General features: G+C 39.9%; 1 protein-coding gene across 5 annotated transcripts in view; it reads right to left on the bottom strand.

Moving 5' to 3' along the window:
- Window positions 1–18944, bottom strand: part of gnb1a (guanine nucleotide binding protein (G protein), beta polypeptide 1a) — a 43185-nt gene that overhangs the window by 9637 nt on the left and 14604 nt on the right. The window contains exons 1-4 of one of the 5 annotated variants that reach the window (XM_039801436.1): window positions 6076–6197; window positions 4749–4855; window positions 2788–2826; window positions 2421–2527 (exon numbers count right to left, since the gene is read on the bottom strand). In XM_039801436.1, the coding sequence (XP_039657370.1) occupies window positions 2421–2527; window positions 2788–2826; window positions 4749–4805 (203 nt within the window). In that variant the 5' untranslated portion in view covers window positions 4806–4855; window positions 6076–6197. Of the gene's footprint in view, window positions 1–2420; window positions 2528–2787; window positions 2827–4748; window positions 4856–4993; window positions 5312–5363; window positions 5614–6070; window positions 6198–18944 lie in introns of those variants that run through there. The other 4 variants (XM_039801439.1, XM_039801438.1, XM_039801440.1 and 1 more) reach the window with 4 other exon arrangements.

Raw genomic sequence — 18944 nt, 5'->3', positions numbered from 1 at the left:
CCATTTCTTCTAATGTTTGTTTCCCATCCATTGATGTATTTGTGGCGGTACGCCACAAGGCAGAGTGTCAAACAAGGAAGAAAATCTCGACGGCTGATTTCCAATGGAATTTCCTGTGTAATATGACAGCTACAGTAGCTTGGAAAATAGCGGTATGAGCACCGTTTTGTATTTTTTAATTTACGCTTTATCAGACCAAAGATGAGACAAGAAGCTAGAGCACCCTGCGGTCCGACCTGCCTCACTGCCTGCTGCAGGAGACTATGTTCACGTGACAAGCTGTATTCACTTACCATTTCTCATTCAAAACTTTTGTCAGTAAGGATACATAGCACTCAAAACCAACAAGTAGTAATGTCCCAGATGAGCATATTGTTTTGTTGTTAAATTGTATTAAAAGTGAGCGGTGACGTTAAATCACCTGTTTCACGTGTCCCAAGGTGCCGTCTAGGTGCTGGATTTTTCTTTAGCTGTGGTTAGCTAGCAATTAAACCCGCTGACATTATTGTTTATTGTTTACAATAATTGCTATTTATTATTTTGTCACAATGTTCAGTATGTGAATCGACCCAGTCAGGTTTTCTTTGTAAACAACACTGAGTAATACAGTTGCTTCAGTTTAGGCTTGTGAAGCTATGGTTTAAATGTTATCCTAACCTAACTTTGGCAAAGAAAAAGTAAAGGCTGAGTATACTTGATATCACCAGTTTGTTAGGTTTGCTTCTAAGTTTCATACTGTGTTGAATGAGTTAAGAATATGAAGTCACCTGCTCATGTCAAGTATAAAGCCAGAAGGAATGTTTGTATAATGTGTTGTAATGACAAAGTAGTGGTCATAGGGAGTGAAAATGTGATTGGAGATGGACATTGCAAAATGTGTTACGTATCTGGAATTGTTCATTAGCTGTGTGCGATATCGGTCAAGCTGAATGGACTAACCGTAATAAAACAGATTGTATTCTGGTCCAAGATTGAAACGGAACTCTTTATGTGGGAGAAAGGACACTTAAATGATTCTTTTAAAGAACCATTGCAAATAAAGTAACTGTTGCTAAAAAGGAAGAGCACACTGTATTCACTTAGGTAACATCACTGTTTACAACCTTTTCCAGCTGTTCCAGCATAATCTGTTCATATTGTTTTCCCCCACTAATTTTCAAGAAGAAATCCTAGAGGAAAACACTCCTCTTAATTGTATACCCTAGAAACAAATCAAATATAACACAACTAGTTTTGGTGACAGTTATTGAGTAAAGTAGGGCACTGAAACACTGAATGCAAGCCGTCGCATGTCATATTAATAAGGTTGTTGACAAAAAAGTTCTTTGCAAAGGGGTTATTACACCGACAAGATGATCAGCAGTAACATAAAATTTGGGCTACACTTTTTTATTTTTGGTTTAATTATAATACTCCAACTACAAAGCTTTGCCTCTTACGGGCATTTTGCAATTTATAAGAAAGATTTGTGTAGTTTTTGGATCATTACTGATACCAATACTGAAAGTACATTTAACTCAATATATTACTGGTTAACGAAGGGAAGTGGAACTAACTAATGGTTTTCCTTCTCAAAGTGTAAACTCACCACAGACTGAATCCAATAGTGTCTCTGTGGTGCTAAAAATAGCAGATTTAGCCTAGACTATGGGTCAAAACATCTTCATGCAACCTTCTTTCTGGGTGGCTGAATCTCAGCAGGTAGTCTAATAAATACCCCAACTCCTCTGGGAGGTGAAACAAACAAACAGTAACAGTGGGTAAACACAGTGGTAGACGTTTTCTTAGTTATATGACTGGAACGATGATGATGAGATGACAGCAGTTTGCAATGGTGTCTCTGTGGACTGACGCACACTAGCACCACAGTGATTAACTTGTTGGTGGTTGAGAGGTGTGTGCAACTCTAGGGAAAACGCTTTATATGCGAAGAGAGCAGGGTTGTTTCATCTGCCTTGGCTATCTAGCCTAAACATGGCTCTAACATAGGCTGACTCCATTTTGAGTATTTTCCCTAACCACATACCCCGTCCCCAATGCACACAAACACGGCACACATAACACAGCACAGTGGACATACTCAAAGATAAATGACTTATGCATGTCCAATGTGCATTCAACAAAATGCATTATCTATTGAGCACATGTACAAATATCCTACTGTTGAATTGTTAGAACACTGAGTATATGTTAATCTGATAGATCACTTTGGAGAAATGTAAAGAAAAAGACCCGTTTTTGGATGAAAGAGTGAGCCATGTGGAATGTCATTTGATTTGACGAGGACCCTCAGGAGAAGTAACTAGCACAAAAGACAGTCAAGCTTGCTTTTATATCCAATTCCTGTATTTAGGTGAGGAGGCTGGGCTGATGGAATGAAATATTTAGTTAATGGACGCAATGGAGTTGAATGAGATTACCTCGAGTCAGTGCCCCAGTGCATGGCATAGATTTTAGCCAGATGTCCCCTCAGTGTCCGTCTAGTGCGCATCTGAATTCGGCCAACAGGGTCGATGTTAGCTGTGATCTAGATGAGATTAAAATGGGAGAAAGTCACTTTTAGACCACTATATATGTTTCTGCTATTTGCACTTAAGTAGTGCGGCATTTCTTTTAATAGAGATTTAAAAGGCATGATTAAAGATATGACTGACAAAAACATAAGAATGCAGACTTCAAATCGTGCACTCACACCCACATCCAAAGATCAAAGCCAATTTTAGTACATTTTATAATAATAAATAATAAATAATGTTGAGTGAAGATCATGGTATAAACATTTCTTACCTGAGACAGGGTAGCATCCGCACACGCTTTCCTGGCATCCTGAAACCCAACAATCCAGTCAAATGCTGTTTTGGCCCACAAACATCAGTGAATTAAAAGGATCTGTGTAGCAAACCTAAATACTTTGAGTACCAACCAATAAACCATATTGTGTTGAAAGTGTACTGAAAAAGTATGGTTTCGGTACTGGTAATAAAATGTATCCCATGCATAACTTGTCTCGGTCACAAAGTGATTATATTGTAGTTCAAAGCCAGTGGGCTCTTGATCTCATTTACTACTAAACCAATGTGCTTTGTCAAAATGAAATAATAAATATATAATTGGGTTATCTCAGGGTTACTGCATTGTGGCAATAATAGTAATCATTAAAAATAAATAAATGTAATTATGCAACTATAGAGTAATACAAAAATGACAGCATTTAAACTCTGCATCATAACAATTAAGATAGATATAAATAGAATTAAATAAGATTCTCATTAGGTTGCATATCACTTTAATGATGCTAATGGGAACCCTGTACCGGCTTTAGCAGACAGCTTAATGTCGCAGAAAGCATCTGTGAAATGTAGATGACATATTGTCATCCCACTTCAGTCTTTGGTGGCTCGTTTACAGCATTGTAGGCAATGGCTTCAGTGAATTTGTTCATTTGAGCCAATGACTATGTATTAACATTAGAGGTGTGTCGCGAAAGTTGTCTCACAATATCAGTACACAAGTGCACAACAGCAGCCAGTATGACGGAGTCCGGCTTTGACTTCGAATTAGCATAGAAAATCGGCCCGCCCATTCTCCAAAGTTGACTGAGTTAACTTTTGCAGAGCGGTCGCCGATTTGCAGTTGGAAAAAAGCTGCCTGTAAAACCCTGCGTTAGAACGTTACAGGGTACCGGCGCTCTCTCTCTCGTGCTTGCATGTTTTTTTTCTCTTTTTTTTTTTTTTTTTTTTTTTAAATGAGTCGGGAAGCCGATAGCAAAGCCTAACTTTACTTTTAATGATATTAAACAAAGAGAAATGTTCTCCCCTCGCCTTAAAATGGTCATACAATCAATACTAGAGTATCTACTTTGTTTACTGCTGCAATGTACGAAATGCAGGCGGAGAAAAGAGCATCTGTCTCAACAGAGTGATGGTTATTCAACTGCAGGAAACCTAGTTAGTGCCCAAAGGTCTCATCTACTGCCAGAAAACGTGGACGTGCTCATATTCCTGAAAAAGACCATGAACATATCTTAGACTGAGCAGTGTATCATGCTCGAAGAACTTTTGTCAGTCTGTTTGCACTTTGATTATTGAGAGAATACTACTTAGATTATGGTTTGCACTTAAAATAAGATACAAAAAAAACCTTTTTATTTATTTTTACAGTTTTTGTTTTAAATTGAGGAAACTAAAGTAGTTTCAATTAGAAGTTAGAAGCTCACGCTGCAGTTATTAGGTCTGTAGAGGTTAGTTATACAGGAGAGAAACCAGTCATTTCAGTTAGTGGCGAAACCTTTCACAGTGTCATTTTGTGACTTTCGATTGAATAAAAGACGAGACTGAAGTTTCCTTTAAAATAGGGTTAAAATCTTGTCTCGTTCTCGTAAACCCAATATTGTGCATCGTCTCGTGAGCTGAGCGTCTCATCACACCCTTAATCAACATACTGCCATTGGCTACATAACCCGTGAAAGCTTTACAATCGCCAAACACTTAACCAAGACAGACCTGTGTTTTGAAGTACAACAGCCAATTTTATCCAGCCGTCTGACTCTGAATGGCTGAAATGACTTTGTCTATATTTATATATGTCTTTATAGTATCAACAAAGGGACGCTTATAAAATTAGTGAAAAATCTGCTTTCATCAACACCAGTGTGAAATATATCTAAAGCACAGAAATGAATTGACAAAATATCAATCTGGATTTGTAAACTAACAGAACAAAATAAAAATAAATAAAAACGGACTTACTCTGATCTGGTTCTTGAGCTGCTCAGCCTCCTGGCGTAGCTGATCCAGTTCACTCATTTTCCTCTGCTAATGGTGTGCTTCGCTCCGCCGCCTAGACTCTTGCTGATCTGGAGGAGACATGAAATGTAAGGTTCAACATGCATACACCACATACTACTCATCTCATGTTGTTGGTAATACACAAAATGTACAGTTAAGTAACTTGTACTGTTGACTTTTTTTACATGCAAAAACATTAGGCCTACGTGCTTCGTCTTCTGTGATGAATTTATGGACATGGTTACATCAACAAAATGCAGCCGAGGATCACACAGTGTCTCTTAAACCCAATCTGTAAGGCCCAGACAAAGTCGCAGGGAATCACAACAACCCAACACGTTCTAGACAGCTCAAGACTTTTCCTTGCCAGCTTGAAACTGTTACCTAGCAACAAGCACTCAGCTGCTACTTTGGGCTTAAGATAACAATTTTGAGGATGATGTTTAATTTGTTCTCTCTCCCCTCAAACAATAGCAATACCCTCGGGCAAGCAGCTGATAGCCATTCTTTAACAGCCACGGCAAAAATAAAAAAGGTTTTAAAATATCCACTCGGCGACAAGGGAGCAAAACGTACCCCTGCCTGTCGGTCAAAAGAAGCAAGGATTAAAAGTCCAGATATCAAGAGAGCAGAGGGGCCGACCAAGAGCCCAGCTTGGGTTTCGTTGCACTACTGGAACCCCAAGGTGCTCAGGTGATGGGCAGGGATTGACAAAGCTGTCAATGCTCTGGCCTCTTCTCCAATGTCATTCCTGTAATCCTGGGACACAGTTGATTCAGCTTCTCCAGCCAAATCCGGTTAAGACAAAACCTGCTGATGATCCTAAAAGCAGTGGCTATCCCGCTGACCCCAATCCTCTGGTTGACGCTCTTAGCACAGACACTTTCACTTTCCATAGAAAGACAAATTCTACTAAAAAGAAAAACAATATTGTTACAATTATTAACTGGCTTCCAGGCATGTTTGACACTGATGGAAGACAGTGTATGTGGCACAATCGTTACTGCTTTAGGTGTCTTTAAGTCACAGCAAGTCAGCAGACCACAACAGAGGTCCATTGAAACAGTAAACTCTAGAATGATTTATAATTTCAGTGACTGCATACAGTGAAGTAAATTAAGGAACCGTTTTCCATTGACGCTCTCTCCTCTTACTAATTTCAAAGACCAACTATCCTAACACTTCCATAAAACTAAATGTCTTTCTAATATAGAAAACACTAAGTAACATAACCATCTGTCAAATACAAGCCAACTACAGTACCATTTGCACTGCAAACACACCTTACCTCCCTGTTTCGATATAGGTCCTCTAGGAGGGTTGAGACCTTCTGAATGAACACCTTATCCTTAAAGCGCCTGACATCCCAGTAGCTACCTGTCACCTGATTGGCCGGCGCTGCTAAATGGGTCTGCATCTAAGCAAGGCGACTTAACCCCTAATCTTGGTCATAAAAACTTCTCATGGTAATATCACAGGCTAATTCTTGTCTTCTCTGTAATAGCCCTCGGTGTAAGAGGTAATGTAACAGATTTTGGAACCTGAAAACATACCAAACTGACACCTGAACATTTGTAAAAGTTGTATTGGGCTAAGGTTATGTTTCACTGTTGATGAAGTCTAGGTTAGGGTGATTCATATACACTGCAGTGTATAAATAACTCAACAAACTCCTACTGCTGACAATTCTTCTTTCACGCCAAATTATTAGATACGTTACAGCTAAAATAACCTCTAAAGCCTTACGTTTGTTTCAATGTTCTGTATTCTTGTCTGATTCCATGTTTTGCAATGGGCCACAGATCCTGCTCCAATAAACGTAATTGCTCCTGATGTAGCGTTTTCCCATGGCCGAGGAACTATGGGGGTGGAGTCTGCAGTGCTACAGGTTGCTGACTGGTCACACAAGTCGTGTGGCTGCTACAACATGTAAGCAGCATCCATTCAGTCTGCAAGCAAGCACCGGCTGTCCTAGCTTCAAATGACAATGCGGCAGAGAACACAATCAGTATACCCTTTGCAGTCCTGTTTGTGGGCTAGTAAGTTGTATATTGTAGTGTGTTCAGGCAATCCTGGTCTATTCTTCTGGAAAACATTTTGTCACATCATATTTACTAGGTATTTGGTCAGATGCTCATTAGTCACTAGTAGATATCACAGACAATACCAATAACAGAGTGGACTAAAGGCGTGGTGTTTGTTGTAGGTGAAAACAATGGCATAATAGTTAACAGGCTGGCTTTCAGTTTAAAAAGGTCTATAAATCCATACTGGCTCATTTTACCAAAGATAATATAACATATTACCTCAAATTAAGTAACCTATTTGGTTGCAAGAAATCTGCAATCAAAAACAAGCTAGATGTCTACAATCCATTTACACAAGTACAGGTTTGATATCTTTCCTGGCAATGCCCTGCCAGACCTGTACTGTAGCCATCTTCACTTCTTTCTTGTTTAATGGGCCTTTTCGCTTCACTTTTGGCTTAAACAAGTGAAACACATGCTAAGTTAAGCTGAGGTCAGGTGATAGATGCAGCCTGTCAAGAACATTCCACTGTTTGGTCCTTTAAAAAAAATAAAAAACATTTCCAAAATTGTGTCAATTTTAGACTGCTTTGTATGAATGAACTAAACATTTATGCTGTACTCAATGGCCTCTGTGCTCAAAAACAGCATGGCCTCTAAAATGCTAAAAAAGATCAGGTTAATGTCTAATTGATGAAATGATGACGGTCTACTGACAAATCATAAAATAAGGCAGTAGTCTTTACTGGCAATTAGTACTAGAGGTGTGATTCAGAGGACTCCTTTTCCCCTGTGCTGGTGGTGGGAGAGTTGAAACCACTGGCAGCCAAACAGATAGAGCCTCGACTTCGCAGCCTTCTCTTTCTGCTAGTTATTTTTAGAGAGGTGGTGGGGGAGGAGGAGGAGGAGAAAGAGGAGGGGAGCAGACTTCACATTTTCCAGCCACTCCTATCAGCTCCGACATCTCAAGCACAACACAGTGACAAGGAGAGAGGAAGTGTAATTTGACTCCAGACACACACTAACACACTTCATTGGTATTTCTCCTTCCCATACGACAGTGATCAGGCATGCACCATTCATTTTCACATCATACAGACTTTTTAGTGGGCTAAATAAGCTTCTAAATCAGAGAACATTTCTGTAGGGGTTTCTTTACACACGGCACAGGAAGAGAAAAAGAATGCAAGTTCACTTCTCTACAACACTTAATTTCACAGGAAGGATTGATAAATAATAATGTTTAACACTTAAATAGTAACTTGTATTAAATTAAATCTATCTAAAAATGTGATTTACAAAAAGTAGTTCTGAGCATAGTTCTGAAACCATAAATGTGCAGTGTTGGAAAAACTGGAATAAAGACTTATTAGACATTATGTGTGTAATAGCACCACCCAACACATACTGTCGACATCTGATAATTGAGGACACTTGTAATCTCCAATATTTGAATATTTAAAAAAATTAAATACTTCTACTACTTGACAAAATAAATTATGGATAAAAAACAACAACAACATAGGGCAGCAAGTGTAAAGGGATATAAAACCACACATTTTTGGGGTAGATGAAAGGCTCCACCCTGATGACAAAGAGTGGGGTAGGCAGTGAGAGGATAGAGGCAAGAGAGGCAAGCTAGAGGACAGAGCCAGATTAAACTAATGAGAGTGAACAAGCAGAGGACAATTGGGAGGGGAGCTGCTAATTAACCCCTTGGTGAAGGGGAGCAAGGCTCGGTAAGCTTCCCAGCATTAAAGACTGAACAGAGGAGACCTACACTTACTTGGCCTATAGCTACACAACATATTAGCAATATTGTAATGATCACCTTACCTAGGTTGATGGGACATGATTGACGAGCACAGCAAACAATATCAAAATGTTAATTGCCAGTGATGGGGTATTTACTAGCAAATTTCCCCTTGGAGAAATGTTCTTTTTCCACTCACTGCACCATATTTTTAGGTTAGACCCACACTCAGAGATTTTGTCATACCATATATACACTGAATTACTAGTCCTGATTACTTTGTCTCGTTTTGTAGTCCAGAGCAAGCAGGCTAAATGTTCTGTAAAGTCCAAAATTTTTCTACAGTTAACTTATTGTGAAATAGATGTAACCACACTGAAACATGTGTCCAGCACTTTAAGCAAACAGGGAAAAATACCAAAGTGCACATCTACCAACCGTAAACATGTAAAATCACCTTCATAATAAAAGATTGAGTGACATTTGCTGACACGCTAATCTTGACGCTGAAAAATGTTTATATTCCAATGTTTCCCACAGGATTTGTGAGACTATAGAGCTTAACAGTGACTGCCCACTTTTTTTAACGGCTCTGGTTCTGGAAGTGTTTTTCCCTATTCAATTGTTTCATTGACGTTTCGAAAATTGCTTATATAAAGAGTTTTAAGTCTGGAACCAAGCCAACCAGCTATGAGATGAATAGTGAGCATAAAACATTTGAGTCGGCGCAAAAAAAAAATAAAAAGATTTTCAAAACAGTGAAAAGGGAAAGGTACAAGACCCTGTACAGAAACTATCACAGACTTCAACGGTAGAAGCTTGCTCTAGCTGTTCGTGGTTTCGGTAAACGTTTCTATGATAACATTGAGTTGGACCAATCAGAGATGTTGCTGTTACACTTAGGATTGTGGGTACTGTAGTTTTTTTCTCTATGAGATTGTGAACAAAACATGTTTTTCTTAAAACAAGGTTGATTTCATACATTTCATGACTTCTGGCTTCTACAGAAGCAGAAACTTCCATTTCACAACCACGTAGCTCAGTCTACCTCGAATGGTTTAGACATTATGGAGAAAATCAATGGGATTTTTATTTACGGAACCACACTTTTGAGCTCTATGGTGGGGGGACCTCGGACCTAGAGCTGCAAAGATTACTCGATTAATTGGCAATAATTATTTTGATAATCTGTTTGAGTAATTTCTTTTATGAAAAAAAAAGAATTCTCTGATTCCAGCAATGTGAATATTACTAGTTCCTTCACTCCTCTATGACAGTAAACTGAATATCTTTTGAGTTGTGAACAAAACAAGCCATTTGAGGACGTGATCTTGGGCTTTAGGAAACCCTGATTGACATTTTTCAACATTTTCTGAGATTTTGTAGACCAAACAACTAAAACGATTAATCATGAAAATCGACAATGAAAATAACCGTTAGTTGCAGCCCTACTCGGACCTCTAGATGGGTCCAGAGGCATTTTAAAGTTAAATGCATCAATCTGGCACTTTGTGCTCTTGTTACCAATTGTGTGCTCTTCTAAACAATTCAATCATAATGATTATATAGACATGAATGATAATGACACGGCAAACAAGTCTTGCTTAAAGCTAGGAAAACAAGACAGAGTTTAACCCAATTCACAATTGTTCAAAAAACAAAATCAACTAGAACATACATTTGAGCCATCAAAGAAATTAATCAAAATGGTAACCTGGGTTGTCTTGAACTTATTTTATTTAAATATTTATTACGAACACCCTAATCCAGAAAAGGTTTCAGAGTGAGGGCGTCAACGTAACCATAGAAACTCTCTACAGTTGAGTTAGGTTAAAACTCTAAAACCAATAAGAGTTTGTGAACAACAAAACAAACAAATTGCAATAAGGAGTTTGAACAGATTCACTTTGACTGAACCGCTTCGGTTTTAAGGTAAGGTTGTCCTTAAGTGCGTGTTTCTGTTTGGTAGAATCATCGTGATTATTATTTTTCTTTACATATTGCCCAGTTTAAGGGCAGATGGACACCATGTATTAAGCACACGGTAGTGTTCCAAAGGTGGGATAGAGATCGGGGGCTTAATAATTTACGCCCTCCTGCTTGGATACCATCTGCCCCACCCTTTGCCTTCATGAGGGCTGCATCCCGTCTCCCCGGTCTGATTGTTCCTGCTAACTAGCTTCTCTGTGGGATCTTATATTCTAGTACTTTAGAGTTCAATTTAGGTTGTGGTTGATTTGCTGCTCCTAGAAAAATACAGTATGTGTTACAGCAGGGTATGGATGGGTCTGGTTTCTTTCAGTGGCTGGGGCAGTGGCTCGGCTACTGCTCATCTGTGTCAGCAGGCTGCCTACACCTTAATACGAGCACATAGCCTCTCTGAGCAGCCGTTTCCTTGTTAAGGGTGTTTCCCTAGCTGTGCTTGTCTCACTCTTCCCTTTGTCAAAACATTCAGCGGATGTGGCGACAGCAGACACACTTTACAAATACACTTGCTCTTTGGTTTCTTCTACTACAATTGCACTTGCCAGTGTCCATCCAGGCTTTGAACCAGGCTATGCAATCAGCTGCGTTACAATAACAGGTTACACAGGACATCCTGACACTCGGCTTATGCCAACAGACAAATGTAGGGATAAAATCAGAGAGAAGGATGGAGGATCAGCTGGAGGCGCTGTGTTGGTGCTGCAACACCAGAGGATAGGCTGGCACTTCACACAAAATTAGGTCAGTCTGACATAGATTATGCCTAGTCCATGCTGGTAAACAAATATTCAAGACTGACTAAATGCAAGAAGCCAGGAGGAAGCCAATGAGTATACGGAAGGAAAATGCCATGAGACAAGTCACTTTGCTGAGCCACTGTAAGTCCATTACTGAATAAAAGAGGGAACCAATAGGTATGTAACCGTAACCACTATTAATTTGCTGAGCAAAATTCGGAGGAGCGGCTGGTCCACCTTAATGGTCAGTCCACCTTAATCAGCAGGTGGCAAGCAAGACATGGGTAAATGGCTTGAGTCTTGAGGAGTTGTAGCATTTGTTCACTGACAAATAGCCTAAACTGCATACAAACTGCACTGACATGATCACCGCTACAACGTTACTGCTAACTTCATTGCTTAACTTAACACACACGCCCTCTTGACTGCACACTCGCTAAAGTAACACACAACCTACGCACTAAGTCAGGGCTGCAACTAATGTTAATTTTCATTGACAATTAATCTGTTGAATATTTTCTCAATTAATCGATTAGTTGTTTGGTCTATATAATGTCAGAAAATAGTTATATATAAAAAAAATGTTTTCCCAAAGATGACTTCCTCAAATGTCTTGTTTTGTCCACAACTGAAATATATTCAGTGTACTGTCAGAGGAGTGAAGATATTAGAAAATATTCACATTTAAGAAGCTGGAATCAGAGGATTTTCTTCTTTTTTATTCATAAGAAAACCAATTATCAAAATAGTTTGCCATTAATTTAATAGTTGACAACTAACTCATCTATGCAGCTCATCCTTAAAGTGCTCATATTATGCTCATTTTCAGGTTCATAATTGTATTTAGAGGTTATATCAGAATAGGTTTACATGGTTTAATTTTCAAAAAACACCATATTTTTGTTGTGCTGCACATTGCTGCAGCTCCTCTTTTCACCCTGTGTGTTGAGCTCTCTGTTTTAGCTACAGAGTAAGGCATCACACTATCCCATCTTTGTTGGGAGTCGCACATATGCAGTACCTAGGCCAGCACTACTAGCCAGTCAGAAGCAGAGTATGAGGGCGTGCCACGCTAGCAGCTAGGCGAGCATTATAACGTGTGTTACAAAGTGACGCACGTTTGTCTCTGAAGTAAAGGCTGGACTACAATAGAGCTGTTTGGAGCAGTTTGTGAACAGTGTTTTCTGTTGGAGATGGTAAGTCCCTCTGGGCTGGACTTTGGGCTTTTTCACTTTGTAAACCTATAACATGCTCAAAAAAAGATATAATACAATAAAGGAAAGGGAAAAAGCCAAAAAGAATGATATGAGCACTTTAAAAGGAGTTTGCTACTTGTATAACACATTTTCCTTAGAAATACATCTTTTATTTTATTCCCAGATGCTTGGGCCCGGCAGGAACACTTATTATTACTTATTATGACACTTATTGGCACAAGATGTCTGTGAAACAAATAAGTAAAGTAAGTAACAAAAGTATTAGCCTACAGCATTCATGATGCGAAAACGCATATCAGAAACCACAAGAGCAAACACAGCTACTGGATCTCATTCTGGCTTGAACAAGTTACGAAAAGCTGTTTTATGTGCCATTTTCAAACGTCAATTTATATCTAAATGGTCATACACATTGTACCTAGGTCAAAGCCAGAATAGTGAAGTGGCAGATGGCTCTAAAACCTTATTCCTGGTTTACAATGGGACTGCACTTTCAGGTCTTGATGCAAGTGGAATGGCTTTTATAAAAAGCACTCTGTCTGGAGAGAAGCCATCTCATTTATTCTTCTCTCAATCCATCTAACCAACCAATCAACCAACAAACGATCCATCCAGTGGAAGAAAACACACTGCAATATTTAAAAGCCCCGTGTCCTCTCACTTAAGTTAGGAAAATCTCATATTGTGCTCAGCCCCTCTAGTCTATCCAGTAGTGAATCCTAACCATTGACTAGCTCTAACTACCAAACTGGCAACATTAGGGCCGTTACAGAGTCAACGCATCCGTACGCATACGCGTCCGCAAGGCTACGCATCGCTACGCTTCGGCCGCCATTATGCGTTGATGCGTAGCCAAATGTGTCGTCCCAGTTTTTGATACGCGACGCGCCGATGCGCACAATACTATGCGTTGTCGGTGGGGGCGACACTGCACGTATTGTACATTAAAAATATTGAATCAACATAGCTGTGCAATTTCATCAAACATAGGACTACTGAGTCACATTTTTCGGTATGTATCAACGTTGTGTGTGTGTGTAGTCTATGCTGTGTGCCCTCCTCAAGAGGCGAGAGAGAGACCCAAATGTATCTCTGCCGACCGAACACCGTGGAGCACTCTGCTACCCCGTTACGTGGGCGGTGTATTGCATTTCACGCATCGCCCGTGACGCTTGGGTCTACTTGCGTCCGCTGTTTAGACTATGAAAGGGAGCACGTTGCTCGCGTTGCTTGTTCGCGTTGCTCGCGTTGACTCTGTAACGGCCCTTTATGATCACTCAAAGTAATGTAAAATATAACAGCTAGCAGATTTAAATCAGTAAGCTGCTCCGATCCATTTGTGATGAATCCTTTAGGCTTATTGATGCAATCCGTTCCTGAGGTGGATCACACCTCTACATTTGTGCTCTTGGTTTTAAAAAAATGCATTAAAACTTCAGGCTGGGGATGGAAAGATGATGTTAAAATTCTGCCCAAAACCTTATTGCCACATCACCTTGATTCACTAATTTACTGTAATGTAATGGATGTTGTAGAAAAGTACAACAATCAGATCATATTGGTATTGGCAGTTACCTTCATATGACTCTGATCGCAACCTGAGGTAGTATAATCCCTGATAGAAATATAACTTATGTCAGTTTTAATTTTCCGTGTTTAAAGCTATCCAATATTGACAGTTTTTACTGCTACAAAACAGAGGCAAAATGATACTTTAAGTGCATGCGCCTTTTTTGTCTGGTTGTTGGGTGAGGGTCTAAGTGCTGTGGGGAAGTGATGCATGGTAAATGTAGCTGAAACACAACCAGGTCACAAAGAAAGCATGAACAAGGGGGTTGATGATGCAGTAAGAGAAGACAGAAGGCAATTGCTCCTGGACATTTCTTAAAAGCCCTATTCAATCTTACTCACTTTGTCATTCTCTCCAACACACTTTCTACGGCTTGGTGTTTTTCCAAAAAACAGGAGGCAACTACAGCGGTGTGGAGAAGGAAGGGAATCTTTACTCTCCCTGTATTGGGTAGAATTGTGTTTATTTGCATTTAGAGCTGGGAAGTGAGATACGATCACAAGTGGTCACTCAAGCCGCCGGTATGAACTGACCGTCCACACTGAAAGCTGTCCACTTGTGACTGAATCACCAAAGACGCATGTTAATGCCAGGTCTGAACAGGGCCTGAGAGACTGCCCTGACAATGCAAAGTGTGCTGATTAGCACTGTGCCATGTAATGGCCACTCCTCCTAATGATATACAGCAGGCAATGAGCAAAGGTTGACAAACTGTGGATTATTCCTTTAAACACTGAAGAGTAGGTGGATTTCAAATCCTTATGGGTCTTAAGAAGAATGGCTGAACTGAAAATGAATAGCCTTGGGCCCCATAACCCATTTCGCTCCATTGAAAGTGGAGCAAAATCCTGGGGCTACAAATGAGTATGCATAAGCTGACACTGTTCTGATCACCATGTTCCACTGAATTGGGTTTACAATTCTTTTGTAAATGAAAGAGTACATTTCACCTAGCTTCTGACTTGAAGAGGCTGCCTTTACCTTTTCCCTGAATAGTTGGGGGGGGGCGGGGGGGAGATGTGGCACCTTCCATTCTGATGTAAACTGAGTGGAATCGTACTACAAAGATGGTTTCATTATTCAGCTATTCGTGGCAAGTCAACATTTGGCCACTGAAACATCCATACAGGACAAACATGGGCCCAGAAGAATTACACATACATTAACAAAATAGCTGACATTTACATTTGCTTAAGAGGTGGGAAGAAAAATCGTATGCATCGTGATTTGTTTGTGTGACGAAATTGATTCTTTTCCCTAGAATCAGTCTCAATGATTGACCTAAATATTTTTCTGTTTATATGGTACCGCTGACTACATCTACATCATACCCGTTTCCAGGAAAACAGAGCGAAAGCAGAAAATGCAAAAACTCCATGTTATGTACTTTACAAAAGGAAATCGCAATACTCAATACTATCTAATCGCAATACTTCTAGAATCGCAATAAATGAAAATCGCAATACAAATCGGCATCCATGTATCGTGAAAGAATCAAATTGGGGAAAAAAAGCATACCATCCCTGCCCTACTTAATACGCTTTCATTTGATGTCATATCATTTCAGTCATAGAGGGGCTGGCTTTAGAAAAAAAAGCTTTTCATAGGATACATTGGAACTGTATGCGTGAGACAAAAACCTTTCCACATCAGCGGACTTGGAGCCAGGGCAATAAGAGTATGGTGAAACCCTTGCATTTCCTTAACAGTCACAGAAGACTAAAAGCTTAAGAAAAACTACGTACTGTCAATTACACAATGCAAAGCTACTTTGCTTCTGTAATTGAAAGTATGCTCATCAATGCAATGCTAACTCCTCTTTTTTCCCTCTTTATGGAATGTTTATTAGGCTCAAGGTTGTAGGTGTATTGGTGACTAACTGTAATGTACAGTAAGTATGAATGTTATACGTCAGTGTTAAACAATAAGGGTTACCTGTAAAACATCACGTCGGGTAGGGCTCGGCGGTACATTGTTTTTTTAAGGTATATCAATATATTTTCAAACTAGATACAGGATAAGACAATACCGTTTATATCGATACAGCTTCTGTAAAGCCGCGTCTGCTTGCATTTCTCCCCTCACATTCTCCGGGCAACCCCTCCCCCACTCACTCACACGCTCTCCTGCAACAAGAGCCACATTTGCATACAGTGTTAATTCAGGGCTCGACAGTAACGTTTGCTCTTGGCAACCAGAATGAGTCAATAGAGCTCAACAGTCCCGCCCACAGCGGAAGTAAAAATACAATGCAATTTCTCCACTGACAAAGCCATAAAATCGTATCAATTGATTGTAGACTTAAAATCAGCATGCCGACATGACTAAGCGATTGTATATGCTCATATAGACGCCAAAAGTTCATGGGGCACCAACCTCGTTTTGAGATGAATGTCTTATTCGCAATGTCTTGGATAAGAACTTCATTACCCACAGTCCTGAACAATCCCACAGTGATGCCTCCGATTGGTGGAACTCATGTCACCTGACTGTTTTGTTAAACCCTAAACCCCGCGAAAGTCCGTGAGAATCTTTGCTGCAGCTGTACTGTGTAGGTTATTGTCTACTGTACGATCTTTAATAACAAAAGAATAAATAAAACCTGTGTTGCGTTTCTGCACGGTAGACTTATCAATGCAATCATGATCTCCTTGGCTGCCATGATGGCTTTTTTCAAAAGGACGAGAACTAGAGTGTCCAAAGGGGTGGAAACCACTTTAAAGCGGGTCACGTTATTAATGTAGTGTGTCCGAGGGTCAGCTTGTGGGTTTAGTAAGGGCCAGAACGAGGGACAAGACCTACAGAGTTGTGGTGAGTTTTGCAGGGACGTTAACGTTAGTTAACATTATCCGTTCACTTTAGCTAGGCTACTGTAGCCTTCATACTGTATGGCTGTGTCTCATTCCGCATACGTCCGTCAGTACACTGGTAATGTGCACTGACCACTTACTGCCGTAGTGCCCACTTTCGATGGTTAGTATTGTCCCAAAAGGAACACTTACATTAAAACATTTACCGGAAAGGATGAGCGGTCAGCTCGGCGCCTCTCAAAATCTGACGAAAATTTATTAAACTGACCTTTGTCGATAAAAAAAAAAGGGTTTCCCCCTTTGGCAACCACCTTTTCAATATTTGTGTATTTTTTATTTTTTTTTTATTTAAATATGCCACAACAAACAAATCAAAACTTACAAAACTGGTACATTTATTTCAAAAAGTCAATATTTATTTGTTGGGTTGTCGGCGTAGATTTTAAACACATCGTGCACAACATTTCAGCTGTTGTGTGACCGCTTTCCACACACACGCGTTTGCCGTGAAAGATACAGGCACGCAATTTTCTGTTCACGTTAACGATGCATGTTAAAATCCAGTACTAACCGTATATCTACCGGATGAAATAGCAACACGGATTTCGGTGCCTTATTACGGTGCGACTTAAGCTGTTTACACACCAGGCCGAAAATCGTCCGTTGGACAGTCTGGCGAGGTCAGTGACTCAAATCTGTTCGGTGTGTCCCATGCCGTCGTCAGTCTGGGGGGCTGTCGGCGTTCATTTTCGCCGACCTGACAGTCGGCGGCAGGGCAGTCAGAACTCACCTGGAAATGGCGAGCGGAATGAGCGTGACTAGAGTCTCTCAAAATCTGACGAAAATCTTTTAAACTTACCTTTGTTGAGTTGAAATGAAGACAGATTCAGCAACTGCATGGCCTATTTCTCGCTTAAAATATTTTCAGAAACATGTTTCAGTGAACTATTTTAGTACAATATGAGATTGTATTCTGAACGGCCACCATGACAGTCTGGCTTTGAATTTCCGAAGAAAACAAACCCATGTGACGCATTCATCCAATCAGCTGCCGGTTTTCATTTCTTGGGCAACAATACAGATTAGCGCCGCCTGCTGTTATGGAGGCGTATTACATCTCGTCTCTTTGGTGTGTTCTGTGGCACTTTTGGGACCAACACGAGGAGACTGATCATTTCGACTGGCTTTTCTATTGACGGTCGGCCGTCTGGTTGTTGTACCCTGACTATTAAATGTCTGTGCTGCTCTCTGATGCTCCGAAACAGACGTAAGAGGCAACAGAAACATTGCTGCATGGCACGCTAGTAAACACGAACACGTTACACAGCAGGAAACGTTAGCCTACCGTTCGCTACAGTAGTTACTAGATTAAACACTGTTAAAATGCTGACAGCTAAACGGTGTAAAAGTGTGACTATTTCACTGTAGAGGAATCCAACTGTCTGCCGCTAAAGCTATGAGCTAAAAGACACAAATTAGCACTATGGTCACTGCTGTTGGACAAAATGTTGCGTTTACTGGTAAACTGGTAAACCTCGTTGTGCATTCAAAGTTATTGTATAATGTACTTTTCTCATTATTTTTTTTTCTTTTAACAGCAATTTACTGTTGAAAGTAGTAATTATTGTTAAAAGTTATTACATTTTTAGTAATCATTTAATTCCTCCCTTTCTTGTGCTGATCAAAAATTGATCCGATCCATGACTTAAAACAGTGATCCGATCCCTGAGTTTTGTGATCCTTTGCACCCCTATTTAGGGGGATGGGAAATTATATTGCAAGCCATTATCTCATCGTTTCATTATTAAAATGTGTGGTATAGTTACATAAGAAATTAATTGCTCCAAATATAGGCAGTTTAAAACATGGCAACCATATTGTCAATTTCGGCAACCAAAAGCTGATGCCTGGTTGCCAAGCTGGCAACCACTTCAAAAAGTTAGTGTTGAGGCCTGTAACGGTTAAAAATTTTTGCTAATCTTTAACAGCTGTATATTTTGGTACGCAGGAGAGGAAAACCTGTGATTGCACCAATGTTTCAGCTGGTAACGTTCTGT

Source organism: Perca fluviatilis, chromosome 5 (genome assembly GCF_010015445.1).
Source record: "Perca fluviatilis chromosome 5, GENO_Pfluv_1.0, whole genome shotgun sequence".
In the NCBI taxonomy this organism is placed as follows: Eukaryota; Metazoa; Chordata; class Actinopteri; order Perciformes; family Percidae; genus Perca; species Perca fluviatilis.
Note: the sequence above shows the minus strand (reverse complement) of the source record. Positions and strands in the feature narration are given on the sequence as shown.